Source organism: Scyliorhinus canicula, chromosome 19, assembly GCF_902713615.1.
Source record: "Scyliorhinus canicula chromosome 19, sScyCan1.1, whole genome shotgun sequence".
NCBI classification, from domain to species: Eukaryota; Metazoa; Chordata; class Chondrichthyes; order Carcharhiniformes; family Scyliorhinidae; genus Scyliorhinus; species Scyliorhinus canicula.
This window is the reverse complement of record NC_052164.1, coordinates 53887553-53905455: the sequence shown is the minus strand read 5'-3', so window position 1 is coordinate 53905455 and position 17903 is coordinate 53887553. Positions and strand designations below refer to the sequence as shown.

Sequence of the window (17903 nt, the reverse complement as noted above, 5' to 3'; positions counted from 1 at the left end):
ACCTTGCCACTCAGAATATGAGAAATGCTTTGAAATTTGTTCCCAGTGCATCAAATTACTAACGGACTATGCACTGCTATAATATTAAATGGGCATAGAGGAAGTGAAAAAAAGGATATACAAAAAGATGAATCAAAATGGAGAGATGAGCAGGGACAATGAACAAGCTGAGACTCCTCTCTTTTCTAGACAAGACTGAGGGGTAACCTAACATAGGTCCTTATGAAGAGCTTCGATTGGATAGACGAATAAATATTTCCACTTGTGGAGAAGACAAAAAACTTTGGGCTAATAAGATAGTCACTGATAAGGGATTCAGAGGAAACGTCTGTACTCAAGAATAGTCAGAATGTGGTATTTGCTACCACGGAGGAGTGGAGATGAATGGCACAGATGCATTTCAGGGGTAACGAGATTAAGTACTAAGGGAGAAAGGAATAGAGGATATATTAATGGGAGGAATGGGAGAAGGCTCTTGTGGGCACAATCATAGAACTATTGGGCTTCCATGTCATGTCATTTATAACAATTATCTTTCTAACACTACATTGTGCAGAAGTGGAACAAAGTAAAACAAAAAAGGAACTTTAATAAACAAATGCACAAAATAAAATTCCCTTCAGCAACATATGGACATACAGGAGGGCAAATTATGCAAGGATGCAGTTACAGTGAAGCCAACTGCAACACAAAATGACATACCACATTACACAAGGGCTCACATGCAACCGATATCACAACCTTTTGTGCTCGGTACTCACCTTTTTGTGATATCCCGCCTGAGGCCGCTCTGAAGTAAAGAAACTAAGAGTTGACTTTCAGTTGTGGGGCAGAACAATTGGCAAACAAGACTGGCAATTATGATTATAGCCGACACCTCGATCAGAGTCACAGTCACATGGCACAGAATTGCCGATTGCTCAGAGTAAAAATGTTGGCATTTCACAGCAATAATAGTATTTGAATGATAAAGAGATTGGAGTTATTTTTATTACACCTGCACAAAATTAGAGTCTTATACTGTAGTCACTTATAACACTGAATTACATACATGTTATAGATGCCATGAAAATGTTTACAATACGGAGATCAATTTAGAATAATTCAATCACTACATTCCACAAGAGCAAAGGAATTAACATTGCAGCACAGTCCCCAAATGATGGGATTCTGAAAAATACCGCAGACCTTATGTAAGACAGTGCGGCCCTCCCATAGGCTCGAGAGATCATTTAGACACAACAACAGAAGATTATCTGTAGAATTGCAGTTTGCAACAAAGCTGAATGTCATTAAAAAATCTTTCAGATCAAACTGCGCAAGGAAGAGACAATAATCTTCAAGACATCAAAGATGAAATAGCAAGGCTGGATTTTAAAGGCTGATATACTGGAGGTGGAAGAGGAAAATGAGGGACGGAAGAAGTTAAACCCCATTTAGCTCCTGAGAATGCAAGGGATATTGAAGTGTTGAGTGTTAGTATCCATGGAAAACAAAGAGAGGAAAGTACAGAACAGATAAGACCATCGCAGTACAGTCAAACAGATAAAAAAGTGTGTAAAGCAAGATGTCGCAGGCTAGGAGTTAGAATGGATTGCTCATCAGATACAAAGACACCAAACAAGGTGAGGAAATGTTAATTGATACTCAGCTAAAACCACACATCACTCTCCCTAACCATAAATGTCTAGGCAAGACAGAGAAAAATGCCTGACCAGTTTTCCAGGAAAAAGTCCGAGCAGTTCCAGGGCATCCAGGGTTATTGATGCAACTAACCAAAACTCTCCACTCACGTTTCTCAATTTCCTTAAGAACACAAAACGAGAAGACTAGGAAAGGTATTTTCTATCAAACCCAAATATCATCAACTTTTCTATTCAGATACACATTCTGTCTAAACATCAACCATCACCCTTCCAAAATTAATAATATCCTCTATTTCCACTGCCTTTCTGGGTAGATTATTCCATAAGCAGTCTCCTGTGTATTCAACCCCCTCATAGGAGGCAGCATTGTCCATAGCACTCATCCTGGCTCTTTGGTAGAGAAATCCAGTGAATCGAATCCTGTTCTGCTCTTTTCTCATAGCCCTGTTATTTTTTTTCTCCTTCAAGCATTTATCCAATTTCCTTTTGAATGTTACAATGTGTTTGGCTTTCACCATCCTTCCAGGCTATGAATTCCCCATTAAGAACAGTTACAACACCATTGTGTCTATTCTGGCTCTCCGAAAGAGCAATTCCCTACATTCTCCCTGTAACTTCCTTTTCAGATAATAACCCAATTCCCTTTCGAATGCCTCGAATGGCCCTGCCTCCACCACGCTCACTCACATTCCAGATACATGAAAATGTTGATCATGTCGCCATTGCTTCTTTCGCCGATTAACTAAAATCTGCGCTCTGGTTCTCACTCTTTCCACTAATGGGAAAAAGCTCTTCCCATCTACTGTGTCCAAATTAAATCTCCTCTCAACCTTCAAATCCATGTGACTTTAGTTCTTCAGCTCTGGAACTATTCTAGTGAAACTTTTTTTGCACTCTCTCCAATACCTCCATATCCTTCCTGAAACTGCAGCGCCCAGAACTGGACGCAATTCTCCAGCTGAAGCCAAAGCAGTGCTGTGAGAAAGTGTAACATAATGTCTTGGTTTCCACACTCTTATGCTCCTATTTATAAAGCCCATGATACTGAATGCCTCATAACTGCTCTCAGCCTGTCCTGACACCTTCAGTGATTTATTCACAAATACACCAGGTTCCTCTGCTCCGGCACCCCTTTTAGAAATGTAACCTTTTATGTTGTATCATTCATCCATATTTTTCATCCCAAAATGAATTACTTCTGTATCAAATTTTACCTGTAACTTCTCTGTCCATTCCACAAACTTTTAAATTTCTACACAATCTCCTCACAATTCACAAGTTTTGAATCAACCTAAAGTTTTGAATTTGTGCCATGAGGTTGAAGCAATTCATATACATCAGGAAATGTTGGGGTCCTAATACTGACTTAATGAATGACTCACCTGAAGAAGGAGCCGTGCTCCGAAAGCTCGTGTTTGAAACAAACCTGTTGGACTTTAACCTGGTGTTGTAAGACTTCTTACTGTGCTCACCCCAGTCCAACGCCGGCATCTCCACATCATGACTTAATGAACACCACTATAAACCTTCCTCCAATCGGAAAAACGCCGATCAACCATTATTTGTGGTTTCAATCAAATTTGTACCCACACTGCTACTGTCTCTTGAATGCCACCAGTTCAACAGGTCTGTTGTGGCACGGTATCAAATACCTTATGAAAGTCTAGGTCGACCACATCAATAGCATTGTCCTCAGCAACTCTGTTACCGTGTCAAAAACCTTCAGCAAGGCAAACACTATTTCCCCTTAACAAATACATCCTAGCTTTCCTCAATTAAGGGACACTTGGACAAGTGCAGGTTGATTTTGTCTCAAATCATCATTTCCAGAAGTTTCCCCACCACCAAGCATAGTTGCCTGTAGTCACTGGCCTTATATTTATAAGCTTTCTTTCAAGAAGAGTGTATTATTTGCAATTCTCCAGTTTTCTGACACGAACCTGAAACTAAGACTGAAACATTATAAAAGTGTCACTGAAATTTCTACTCCCAATTCCCTCAGTATCTTTGGATGCATCTCATCCAACCCTGGTGCCTGATCAACTTGAAGTACAGGTGGACTATCCATCACCGCCTCTTTCAATTTTAAAACCTTCAAGCAACTGAATTACCTCCTCTTTCACCCGGCCCTGTCCAGCATCTTTCTTGGCAAAGACAGATGCAAAATATTAATTTCATATTTCAGCCCCCTCAGTGCATAAATCCTCTGTTTGATCCCTTATCGGCCCTACCCCTCCTTTTACTATATGCCTGTAAAAGGAAATCCAAAATCCTTCTATGTTAGCTGCCAGTCTCTTTTCATACTTTCTCTTTGATTCTTTTATTTGCTTTTTCAATTCCTCTCAATCTTTTCAATTCAGCAATTTTCTTGGATGTATAATCCACCTGACATCTGTCACAGGCACAGGTTTTCTTCTTCATCCCGAGATCTTTGGTTATCCAGAAAGCTGTGAATTGGTGTGCCTGCCTTTTATATTTGTACTGTGCCCAAACTCTCTTGGTTTAAAGACAGCTCATTGCTTAGATATAATTTTGTCTGCCAATCTTCGAGCATCTCTTATCCCATTGAAGTTTCCCCAGTTAATTATTCTTCCTCTGGATTGTTCCTAGTCCTCTTTCTAACCTAAACCTTAATAGACAAAAATCGATGCACCCCCCTCAACTTCCCCGACTGACACTTGATCGACTTCATCCCCAAGAACTAGGTCTAGCAATATCTTTTCTTCGCGGACTGGAAACATTGCTGTGGAAAAATTGCCTCATCAAATACTTGGAACTTCTGCCATCCCCCTCCCCTCCTTTACACAGCCAATTATCCAAATATACATTGTGATTCTACCATTACAACTACATTATAATTTTTGCGACTCGAATTTTCTTGCAGATTTGTTCCTCTACCTCTTTCCCACTAATTAGATGCACTGGGTAATGTAATTTCACCTTTTGTCCATATCTCTAACCAAATAGAATCGGTCTTGGCCCAGCACTGCAATATTCAACTTAATCGATACAGCCACCCCTCCAGCTTTCCTACCTAAACACCTTATATCCAGGAATATTTCATTCCTGGCCTTCTTTGAGTCAGGTCTGTTATAGTCACAACATCTTATTTCCACATGGCAATCTGTGCCTGTAACTCAATCTTATTAACTATACTCTGCATATTCACATTCATGCACAGTAACTCTAATGTAAGCTTTGTTAATTTCTCTGTTACTCTGAACCCATCTAACAAGCCTTCATCCACCCTTGCTACTCACGAAAACATACCAGCTGCTCATCTCTTTCTGTTGATTTACTTAATTATCGGAAGCTAACTAAATGCTTTTCGTGGAATGAATCTTTTTAGTCTGCTCAAGCTTGCTCTTTACATAAAAGACATTTCCTCCTGTTATCCATTATCTTAAATGTGTTCTTTGGTTACTGAATGTTTTGCCACCAGAAATAGTTTCTACATTATTTGATCACTGCTACCAAGACTCTTCTTAACCTTCCGTGTGCCAAGAACAATTCTAGCTTCTTCAGTCTCTCCATGTAACTGAAGTCCCTCGGACAACTCTAGTAAATCACCTCCATGCTCTCCATCTCCGAAAGTGATGTGCCCCCAATTGGATGTGATACTTAAGCAGGGGCTTAACCTGGATTTTATAAAGATTGAGCATAACTTAATTGCTTTGTACTCTCTTCCGCTAAAAACAAAAGCAAAAATTCCATATGCTGCAAGAACAGCCTTCTCAACTTGCCCCAAGATAGGTGTAATTATATCAGATCTCTCTTTTTCAGCATCTCTTTAAAATTGCATAAACTGCCTCACTTCATCTTCCTGCCTTCACATTTCTCAGCATTAAATGTTTTCAACTGCATATAATTTAAAGAGAAAATTTAAAAGAACAATGTTAGCTGGGACAAGGATAGAAAAGCAACCTGGGATTAGGCAAAGGCAATCCAAAACTGTAACAGTGTTATGGGTCAGACACCTGCACCAGAATGTCTGATTAGTTGAATTATCAGATTCTTGGGTGAAGATTAGAAATTTAGTTGAACTGAAGAAAATGTTCTCATTTTGTATTACGCTGTAGCCTACAAGAATTCCTCCAAGGGACTGCAATCGAATACATTGCCATGTCTGTACACAAGGTATGGATTTGCTGGGAACAGGAGTGGAATGGTACTACCCCACACTCAGCAGCAGCATTGTAGGAGAGAAAAATCTGCCATTTACGTATTCCCCAGTTAACTACTGAGTAGAAGAGGCATTGACCTGGATCTCACCCTCCCTCCATTCAAATTGGTGTGCGGTATGCCAGCCTCAGGGACTCTGGAGTCAAGAGAGAAACATCAGCCAAGGTTCCTATTCTCAATCACTATCCAGCGATCCCTGCTGAAAAGTGAGTCAGGTGAGGACAGGTTTAGGTTTGGCTGTGATGCCTTGCATGAGAGAATAGCCTGTGCAGACTGACTGGCCAGGCTTAGATTTGGGCAATGTGATAAAGATGTTGCTGATGCCTGGGGAGCTAAACATTCAATTAACAAAACACATCGTCATTTTTCTTCACGCACCGAGGGACAAAGTGCAGTTGGTCTTTCACAGATCAAAAACATCGTAGGAAATAAGTGAAAAACCCAAATTATTCTTAAGGATTATTAGAGCCGTTTCTGAACTCACATGGAGTGAGGACAACCATTCTCAGTCACGTCCTGTCGGGGAGACCCGTGATTAGTTTTCACTGTTTCACCATCGTTGAAGGGCTTAAGAGAGTAGGATCAGCCTGTCAACCCCAATTGATATTGAGGCAGGCAGGCAGCTCAAATTATGGTGAAATTTCCAACAATTCCACATCACAAACAAATCTACAGACCCTAATCAAACACGTAATTTTGAAAATAAACTGGAATAAAGACAGGAAATGTTGGAAATGTAGAGATCAGTCACTGAAAAGTGATCCTTCCAAAGATTTACACCCAAACTAATTTGTATTTCCTCTTCCAGATGTTGATCATCTGGCTGCATATTTACAGCAGTTGCTGGTTTTACAACAGGATTCTCAGTGGTACACAGCCAACAAGGGAGAAATATTTCTCACTCTGATACTGCAGTGTCATGTTATTTGTCTCTGTTCCTCCCGACCCTGGTTCATAAACATCTGAAAACATCAGCTTTGCTGGTCAAAGGATTGCAAATACAGGTTCTGGCAAGTGTGTTACAGAGAGGAATGAATAGCAAAGAAATTCAGAAGAGTTAAGCAACAACCACAAAAGTTCAGGGTTGTTCATGGTGTGGGGATATAATACAATATATACACGAGTAACCTTGTAAGGGTCCTTCCTCACAATACCTTAGAGACTGTGTGGGCAGCACAAGTGGATAGCACTGTGGCTTCACAGCGCCAGGATCCCAGGTTCGATTCCCTGCTGGGTCACTGTCTGTGCGGAGTCTGCACGTTCTCCCCGTGTCTGCATGGGTTTACTCTGGGTGCTCCTGTTTCCTCACACAGTTCAAAGGCATGCAGGTTAGGTGGATTGTCCATGATAAATTGCCCTTAGTGACCAAAAAGGATAGGAAGGGTTATTGGGTTACAGAGATAGGGTGGAAGTGAGGGCCTCCTTCTGCACTGTATGTTCTTGTTGATTCCCTTATTTCCCCTTTCCTTATTTTTGCTGTTATCATTTTGATCCATGGATGTTTAATGGACATATGTCTTAAATTCAAGAACAGGAAGTGAGGAACTCAAACGTTACACAATACTTGACTGTACTAGTATTTGGACAGCAGAACTGACTTTTTGGCACCCAACAGATCAGTGGGAGATTGGTTGGCTGGTCATCAATGAATTGGCCAACAGGCTGTATTCAGCTTTGTGACAGGTGGTGATTGGATCCTAGCCAAGTGGAGACTTTCAGAGAATCAAGGAAAGGACAGTGGGGTCCTGGACGCTCAGCGGGAGGGAACCGCTCCCTCTCGTTTTTTCCAGAATAGTTGCATAGCTGTACAGAGAATCTGGATGAATCTACAGTGAAAACTATTACATACTGAAAGCAGAAACATCAAACTGAAAGCCTTGATTGACGGAAGGTGTGCTAGAAGTCAACCATATAAAATAGGCTTTTATAATTTTCACTAAGTTTTACACCCTTTTCCCCCCTCCGTTTGTTTGTTTGTTGTGTGTGTATATATATTAGAGGGTGGGGAAGAGTTGCGGGTGGAAGGTGGGGAAGAGGAGAGGAGCTGGGAATTAGATAACCAGTTGCATTTGCTGCACGTTTAATTATAGTTATTGCTTTTAACAAAATTAATTATGTTTAAATTTACAAACCTGGTGACTGTAGTTATTGGGCAGCCAAGGGCCAAAGACTTTGGGTGCTTTTCTAAATATTGTGAGATAACTTCAATTGTGTTGTGACTCCAGGTCAAGTGGGTCTGGAATTGACCATGCCCTAGTCTGGGGGTTGCAACAATATTAGTAGCAGGTTTTAGGCATTCAAAAGGCATCTCGACAAATCCATGAATAGGATGGATATAGAGGGATACGGCACGAGGAAGTGCTGAGGGTTTTAGCCAAGGGTGGCAACATGACCGGTACAGGCTTGCAAGGCCGAAGGGCCTGTTCCTGTATTATATTGTTCTTTGTTCATGGGATCTGGGCAACGTTGGCTTGGCCAGCCTGCGTTGCCCAGCCCTAATCTCCCTTCAGAAGATGGTGGTGAACTACCTTCTTTCACCATTGCCATCCATGTGTTGGAGCACCCAGAGTGCTGGAAGGAAGGGAGTTCCAGGATTTTGGCCCAGTGACAGTGAAGGAATGACGATATATTTCAAAGTCAGGGCGGTGTAACTTAGAGGGGAACTTCCAGGTGGTGTCCTTGTCCTTCTAGATGATAATGGTTGTGGGTTTGGAAGATGCTGTAAATAGAGCCTTGGACAGTTGTTGCTGTGCATCTTGTAGTTGGTACACACAGCTGTCACTGTACATCAGTGGCGGAGGGAGTGACTGAATGTTTATAATGGTGGATAGGGTGCCAAGTCAAACAGCCTGCTTTGCCCTGGAAAATGGTGGAGCTGCACTCATTGTGGCAAGTGGAGAACATTCCATCACACTTGTGCCTCGTCAATAGCAGACAGACTTTGAGGAGTCAGGTGTTGAGTAACGTGCTGCAGAATTTCCAGTGTCTGACAGACTCTTATAGTTACAGTATATAAATGGTTAGTCCAGTATCGTATCTGTTAAATGGTAACCTCCGTGGTGTTGATAGTGAAGGATTGAGCAATGATAATGCCATTGAATGTCAAGGGGTGGTGGTTAGATCCTCTCCTGTAGGAGATGGTTAGTGTCTGGCACAAATATTACTTGCCACTTATCAGCCCAGGATAGAATGTTGTCCAGGTCTGGCTGCATATGGACACAACTGCTTCAGTATCTGAAATGGTTCTGAACATTGTGAACATTCCTTCTAGATCGGTAATGAATGTAGGAAATTTTTATATATTGTATATTTTGTTGTAGTAATGTTATTAAAAACCCTGGTTTAAAATACATACAGACAGCATTGCTGTGATAAATGAGTCGTTAGGTGAGGTAATCATTGATTTTAACTATTTACTTGTTCACAAAGAGCTGGCTAACGGAATATTGTTTATGTTTTCGGAGGTTCCCTCAGGTGTAGATAATGAGGGATAGTGTTTAGTCCTAGCTAAGCAGGTCATGGGATATCTTAGTAGGATTCAGATGATGTAATTAAAGGGAGGAGCCAGCTCTGCCCATGGTTTTAGCAGTTGGTTGTAGGATTAGAGTCTGACAAGGCAGAAGGGTTTTCAGGTTGTTCACAAAAGGTTCTACCTCAAAGTTCTACACAGAGAACAGCAAGTAACCCTGATTACTAACTAGTTACATGGATTTTGAACTGTATTGGGTTGCTTGGTTGGAATATATAAAGCAGCAGGTGTAGAGTTAAAGCTTTTCCTCTGAAGAATGGTTTATCTTAATTGTAAAGTTATTTCTTTGATGTTAATGTGGTTAAATCTGGTGTTTAAATTAAAGTTTGTTTCAATATAAAATATACCTATTGGTCAGAGTCATCACTGCATCCTTTCCTCAGCTTTACAAATAGAAAAATTGTTTGGAGTTTCTCATCTGGTACCCTAACAAAAATTGGGGTCTGGTCCAGAATCCTAATTGACGGAAAGTCGCTGACGATCGACAAATGCTGAAACAGCTAAAGATGGTCAAGCTGAGGACACTTACTGCAGCCATCTCGAGACTGAGATGACCGTTGAAAACCAAAACCACCTCCGTTTGTGCTAGGTTCGACTCCAACCAGCAGTTTGCCCCGAAGTCCATGGACTTGAATTTTGCAGTGCTCTTCGATGCTACACATTGTGAAATGGTGCATCGATTTCAAGGGTAATGACACTATGATTACCTCTTGAACTCACTTCTCTTGTAATGCGTTCAGAAGCCAAGCTGTTAAACTGAACATCTGAAAACAGGTTATTGCTGACCAAGTGCCCTTCGCCCTAGCACTGTCATCGACCTCTCCCATCACTTTGCTGACGATCGGGGTAGACTAACGGAGCTACAGTCGACAGGATGAGATTTGTTGTGCTTTGTTTGTAGGACATATGGGTAATTTTTCACATCAGCAGACAGTTGCTGGTATTGTAGTTGTCATGAACTCTTGCCTAGGGGTTTGGCTAGTTCAGGAGCATATGTCTTCAGTACTACTTCCTGGGATGTTGTCAGTATCCATGGCCATTGTTGCATCAAGAATTGACTGAAGGCAATGGATACTATGTACAGTGCATCAAATAGAATGAAGTCTGGTATCAGCGATGCTGGGCAACTCATTAGGAGGCGGAGATGGATCATCTACTTGGCACGTCTGACTGAAGATGGTTGCAAATGCTTCAATCTGGTCTTTAGCACTGATGTGCTGAGCTCCCCCATTACTTGGCATGTTTGTTGTTTAGTTAGTTGTGTATTGTCCACCATCATTGATATGGCAGGACTGGAGAGCTTTGATTTGATCTGTTCATTGTAGGATCAGTTTGCTGTCTAAGGCATGCTTCCACTGTTTGTCATGCATGTAGCCCACTGTGGTAGCTTCACCAGGTTTGTACCTCATTCCTAGATATGCCAGGTGCTGCTTCTGGTCTGCTATCCTGCACTCTTCCTTGAAACAAAGTTTGCTCACCTGGTTTGATGGTAGAGTGAGGGGTAAAGTGGGCCATGAGATTACAGATTGTGGGTTGAATATACACTACATGCAAGTGGTTGTTTTGCATTATTTCAACGACTTAGTTCAATAAAGAGGCCAAAATGTTTGAGGCTTTCTTTTACCTCAAATGGAGATTTGAGCTCAAGAATATATGGCAATATCTTCAAACGTAGGATATCAGACTGGAAACAAACATCCATTCCCCCATACTAGTCCGAGCTAGTCGAGAGCTATTTTTAGAATGCCCAATACAGGAACTACTAGCTCATCCGCCTGCCTCCACATATCCCAACTCTTGGGAAGAGGTGGTCCATGGCACATTGACATCAAGTATAGGAACGAGGAGAAATGGGTATCAAGAGTGCAAAGGGGGCTCAAAGGCATTGCCATTGCTCCCTGATGAATGACCATCACATCGTAGTTATTTAACCAGTTAATCTCTAGCTGCAATGATGCAAAATGGTTCAAAACTAACTTACCACCAAACAGTCCCACATCCTGCAGGCTCTCCACGCTCAGCTTTTCAGACACCCACCTCTACACCACGCAATTCCAATAAGTAGAAGAAACAAAATGGTGAGAAATCACAATTAGTATGTATATATTTTTAGAACACTTTTGCTACCTTTACAAAGCTTCAAAACAATGCAGGAAAATCCAAGCAAGATCAGAAGCCGATAAGCAACTTCCAGATTCTAATTCACTGTTCTCTCAGTCTGCACTATGTAGCTTCAGATTCTATTGCAAAGTAGCAGTTTCAAATCTCCTCCTCCAAATTTCTGCCCTTGTTGCTCTTTTTATGGAGACTTGCAGGCATACGAGCCCATGGCACAATCCATCATCCAGTGCTTTACCCAATGGCCACTATGGATTTTGAACATTGTCTAAGGGTCAACTACACAAATGTTTGAGATACAAGTGCTAATAATTGGATTCCTTTGCATCTTAGAGCAACAGGATGAACTTCGGATCATTCGGGAGGCGGAGGAGGTTATTAAGAGGAGTTATAGGGAGATAGTCACACCTCAGGTAAAAGAAGAAGGTAGATGGGTTACCGTCAGGGGAGGGAGGGGGAACCGGCAGGCAGTGCAGGGATCCCCTGTGGACGTTCCCCTCTATAACAAGTATACCGTTTTGGATACTGTTGCGGGGGACGACTTACCAGGGGTAAGAAATAGGGCACAGGTCTCTGGCACATAGTCTGTCCCTGTTGCTCAGAAGGGAAGGGAGAAGAGGAACAGAGCACGTGTCATTGGGGACTCCATAGTTAGAGGAACAGACAGGAGGTTCTGTGGGAACGAAAGAGACTCACGGTTGGTGTGTTGCCTCCCAGGTGCCAGGGTTCGTGATGTCTCTGATCGTGTTTTTGGGATCCTTAAGGGGGAGGGGGAGCAGCCCCAAGTCGTGGTCCACATAGGTACCAACGACATAGGTAGGAAGAGAGATGGGGATTTGAGACAGAAATTCAGGGAGCTAGGGTGGAAGCTGAGAGCTAGAACAAACAGAGTTGTTATCTCTGGGTTGTTACCCGTGCCACGTGCTAGCGAAGTGAGAAATAAGGAGAGAGAGGAGTTGAACACGTGGCTACAGGGATGGTGCAGGAGGGAGGGTTTTGGTTTCCTGGATAATTGGGGCTCATTCTGGGGTAGGTGGGACCTCTACAAACAGGATGGTCTTCACCTGAACCAGAGGGGTACCAATATCCTGGGGGGGGATTTGCTAGTGCTCTTCGGGGGGGTTTAAAACAAATTCAGCAGGGGGATGGGAACCTAAATTGTAGTCCCAGTGTACAGGATGTTGAGAGTAGTGAGGTCAGGGATAGGGTTAAAAGTTCGAAAGAGGGCACCGGCAAGCAGGACGCTGGTTTGAAGTGTGTCTACTTCAACGCCAGGAGCATCCGGAATAAGGTGGGTGAGCTTGCAGCATGGGTTGGTACCTGGGATCTCGATGTTGTGGCCATTTCGGAGACATGGGTAGAGCAGGGACAGGAATGGTTGTTGCAGGTTCCAGGATTTAGATGTTTCTGTAAGAACAGGGAAGATGGTAAAAGAGGAGGGGATGTGGCATTGTTAATCAAGGAAAGTATTACGGCGGTAGAAAGGACGCTTGAGGACTCGTCTACTGAGGCAGTATGGGCCGAGGTTAGGAACAGTAGAGGAGAGGTCACCCTGTTGGGAGTTGTCTATAGACCTCCGAATAGTTCCAGAGATGTAGAGGAAAGGATTGCAAAGATGATTCTTGACAGGAGCGAGAGTAACAGAGTAGTTGTTATGGGGGACTTTAACTTTCCAAATATTGACTGGAAATACTATAGTTCGAGTACTATAGATGGGTCAGTTTTTGTGCAGTGTGTGCAGGAGGGTTTTCTGACACAGTATGTAGACATGCCAACAAGGGGCGAGGCCACATTGGATTTGGTACTGGGTAATAAACCCGGCCAGGTGTTAGATTTAGATGTAGGTGAGCACTTTGGTGATAGTGATCACAACTCGGTTATGTTTACTTTAGCAATGGGCAGGGATAGGTATATACCGCAAGGCAAGAATTATAGCTGGGGGAAAGGCAATTATGACGCTATTCGGCAAGATTTAGGATGTATAGGATGGGGAAGGAAACTGCAGGGGATGGTACAATCGAAATGTGGAGCTTTTTCAAGGAACAGCTACTGCGTGTCCTTGATAAGTATGTACCTGTCAGGCAGGGAGGAAGTTGTCGAGCAAGGGAACCGTGGTTTACTAAGGAAGTTGAAGCACTTGTCAAGAGGAAGGCGGCGGCTTATGTTAGGATGAGACATGAAGGCTCAGTTAGGGCACTTGAGAGTTACAAGTTAGCCAGGAAGGACCTAAAGGGAGAGTTAAGAAGAGCGAGGAGAGGACACGAAAAGTCGTTGGCGGATAGGATCAAGGAAAACCCTAAGGCTTTCTATAGGTATATCAGGAACAAAAGAATGACTAGAGTAAGATTAGGGCCAATCAAGGATAGTAGTGGAAAGTTGTGTGTGGAATCAGAGGAGATAGGGGAAGCATTAAATGGATATTTTTCGTCAGTGTTTACACTGGAGAAAGACAATGTTGTCGAGGAGAACACTCAGTTTCAGTCGACCAGGCTAGATGGAATTGAGGTTCAAAAGGAGGAAGTGTTAGCAATTTTGGAAAATGTCAAAATAGATAAGTCCCCTGGGCCAGATGGGATTTATCCTCGGATTCTCTGGGAAGCCAGGGAGGAGATTGCAGAGCCTTTGTCCTTGACTGGAGGATAGCAAATGTTGTCCCCTTGTTCAAGAAGGGGAGTAGAGACAACCCTGGTAATTATAGACCTGCGAGCCTTACTTCGGTTGTGGGTAAAATGTTGGAAAAGGTTATAAGAGATAGGGTTTATAATCATCTTGAAAAGAACAAGTTGATTAGCGATAGTCAACACGGTTTTGTGAAGGGTAGGTCATGCCTCACAAACCTTATTGAGTTTTTTGAGAAGGTGACCAAACAGGTGGATTAGGGTAAAGCTGTTGATGTGGTGTACATGGATTTCAGTAAGGCGTTTGATAAGGTTCCCCACGGTAGGCTATTGCAGAAAATAAGGAAGTATGGAATTGAAGGTGATTTAGCGGTTTGGATCAGTAATTGGCTAGCTGAAAGAAGACAGAGGGTGGTGGTTGATGGCAAATGTTCATCCTGGAGTTCAGTTACTAGTGGTGTACCGCAAGGATCTGTTTTGGGGCCACCGCTGTTTGTCATTTTTATAAATGACCTGGAAGAGGGTGTAGAAGGATGGGTTAGTAAATTTGCAGATGACACGAAGGTCGGTGGAGTTGTGGATAGTGCTGAAGGATGTTATAGGATACAGAGGGACATAGATAAGCTGCAGAGCTGGGCTGAGAGGTGGCAGATGGAGTTTAATGCGGAAAAGTGTGAGGTGGTTCACTTTGGAAGGAGTAACAGGAATGCAGAGTACTGGGCTAATGGCAAGATTCTTGGTAGTGTAGATGAACAGAGAGATCTCGGCATCCAGGTACATAAATCCCTGAAAGTTGCCACCCAGGTTAATAGGGCTGTTAAGACATATGATGTGCTAGCCTTTATAAGCAGGGGGATTGAGTTTCGGAACCACAAGGTCATGCTGCAGCTGTCCATAACTCTGGTGCGGCCCCACCTGGAGTACTGCGTGCAGTTCTGGTCACCACATTATAGGAAGGATGTGGAAGCTTTGGAAAGGGTTCAGAGGAGATTTACTAGGATGTTGCCTGGTATGGAGGGAAGGTCTTACGAGGAAAGGCTCAGGGAATTGAGGTTGTTTTCGTTAGAGAGGAGAAGGCTGAGAGGTGACTTAATAGGGACATATAAGATAGTCAGAGGGTTAGATAGGGTGGACAGTGAGAGTCTTTTTCCTCAGATGGTGATGACCAACACGAGGGGACATAGCTTTAAATTGAGGGGTGATAGATATAGGACAGATGTCAGAGGCAGTTTCTTTACTCAGAGAGTAGTCGGGGTGTGGAACGCCCTGCCTGTAACAGTAGTAGACTCGCCAACTTTAAGGGCATTTAAGTGGTCACTGGATAGACATATGGATGAAAATGGAATAGTGTAGGTCAGATAGGCTTCAGATGGTTTCACAGGTCGGCGCAACATCGAGGGCCGAAGGGCCCGTACTGCGCTGTAGTGTTCTATGTTCTAGGCTGTTCAGGATTAATAGCTTTGAGGTATCAGAGGTTGCCTGGCTTATCTTCTGTTCCATATATCTGTGTAATTACCATGAATACTCTTGTAAAAGTAGAATTGGAGACCAATGTTTGAGCCTAAAAGTTAAGAGATCGACTTTTATATGGGTAATGTTTGAGGGGCTTAGTTTCAACTGATACACACCAATGATGGTTCCCCAAGAGAATCCACAGGGTACTTGGGGTGGGAGGGGGGGGGGGGGGGGTTCCTCCACTTCCCAGAGCAACAGTGGGTGAAGATCAAGGATACATGACTGGAGTGATTATTTATTTAAAGTTTGCTCTTGAAGTTGATCCCTGTATTCATGTGCACTGTTTATTAGTCTGCCCCAATCTGTTAGTTTCTCCCCCCAAGAAATTAAAATCAATCTACATTCCAAATAGAACGGTGGCAGAGTGGTTAACACTGCTGCCTCATAGCACCAGAGACCCGGGTTCGATTCCAGCCTTGGGTGACAGCCTGTATGGAGTTTGCACATTCACCCCATGTCTGCACGGGTTTCTTCCGGGTTCCTCCAAAAATGTGCAAGTTAGGTGGATTGGCCATGCAATTGCAGGTTAGTGTCCAGGCATTTGCAGGTTACGTTGGGTTATTCGATTGCATGGATAGGGTGGGAGCATAGTTAGGGTACTCTTTCAGAGGATCAGTTCAGACCTGGATGGACCAAATGACCTTCTTCTGCATTGTAGGGATTCTAATGATTCCATGATAAAAGCAAAATACTGCAGATGCTAGAAATCTGAAATAAAAGTGAATTCCAGAAAATACTCAGGTCTGTTAACATCTGTGGGGAGAGAAACAGAGTTAATGTCTCGAGTCAAATAGGATTTTATCTGAAGATAGAAACGTGGCGAGTTTTATGCCATTGCAAGGGAGGGGGGTGGGGGGAGGCAAAGCAAAAGAGAAAGTCTGGAATAGGGTAGAGGGCAGGAGAGATTAAATGACAAAGATGGCCTGGACCAAAGGGCATAGGGAGTGGTAATGGTTGTAGTATAGAAAGAAAACATTTGTCCAGAGAGAGTCTGAATGATAGAACAATAAATAGTTTTGTCTGACCAACATTTTTCCTGCCTTCACTGACGAGTCGGAGCTGGATGGATACAGCAAGTAACCTTTGTAATGAATTGGCGTTTTTGATTTGATTGTAGAGATTATTTTTGGTTCTGAAATTTTTGGCCTCTGATCCCTAAAAATGTAGGATCGACTTTTTCACAAGGTTTATAAAAAAGCATGGGGTTTTAGACCAGAAAACATGGGGTGAACTTTTACACGAGTATCTACGGTATCTTGAAGAAATGTTTCAACAAGGAAATCAGCAGCTGAGATAGCAACAACTAGGAGTGATTCAAGTACAACTTAAGTGGCTTGTGTATTAAACATGGGTAGAAGGGTCCATTAACTATTCATAAAACCACTCTACTGGTTTGATGAGTTGAAATCTTGTTTCAGTATAATTGAAGTAAATAACTCCAATATTTCATGCAAGTCAGCTGTTTTGAAAGGATTCTGAAACAAATAAATCAGTAAGTCTTATCTGTGCTATATATTATCGATGCAGGCAACTATGGGGTTATAACTGGAGCACATTTTGCAACAGTCATTTGCAGAGCCGGAGAAAGATACAAAAACCAAATCCTTGTACACAGTATACATTGATCAATTATGTTGCATAGGGATAAAATCTGCTCTGTACAGCAACATGTTTACTCGGGTGTCACCGTGAACCATCGAAGGAGGAGGACTAACAATTCCTGTAGGAGTAGAGGCTTTCACCCTAATGTAGGTCTCAAATAAAATGAGTGCAATAACCCACAATTTATTTATAATGTACATTGGGTATCAGACCCAGTTCTATTTGGATTTGACCCAAAGTATTTCTTTCTTCCGGCTGCAAGCTCCTGATGAGGAAACACAACCCAAAGGACAAAACTGTCCCTATTCAGCACAATCTGGGCTCTAGCTACAAAACAACTGGTGTGAAACATAGAAAAATTGCTGCAATGGTGCAGGAGGGAGACGGTGTTTTCTTCGGTAGTCACCGAGAGTCAAGGGTGATATGCTTCCACTGTAAAAATGGAGTTCTCAGCTGAGTGAGGAGTCTAATGCATGACCTAGAGTCTGTCATGGGTTGGGGGAGGCGACACTTGGTTTCAGCTTGTTCTCGGTGATGAAACTCAATATGTTCAGCTCCTTCCCAGGGTCCTCCTCCTCTCTCTCTCTCTCTTCCTCCCCCTCCTCCCCCTCCTCCCCCCCCCCCCTTTTGATAACAGGGAAACAGTGCTGTGCGGCAGAAGCAGGTTAGTAGACGACCTTTGTCTTAATGCAA

At 42.8% G+C, this 17903-nt stretch overlaps 1 protein-coding gene across 6 annotated transcripts in view; it reads right to left on the bottom strand.

Annotated features, from left to right (window-relative positions):
* strada (STE20 related adaptor alpha) overlaps positions 1-17903 on the bottom strand; it is an 88386-nt gene that overhangs the window by 51401 nt on the left and 19082 nt on the right. For 4 of the 6 annotated variants that reach the window (XM_038779865.1, XM_038779869.1, XM_038779868.1 and 1 more), the window contains exons 3-4: positions 11339-11396; positions 762-790 (exon numbers count right to left, since the gene is read on the bottom strand). In XM_038779865.1, the coding sequence (XP_038635793.1) occupies positions 762-790; positions 11339-11396 (87 nt within the window). The remainder of the gene's footprint in view (positions 1-761; positions 791-11338; positions 11397-17903) is intronic. The other 2 variants (XM_038779870.1, XM_038779871.1) reach the window with 1 other exon arrangement.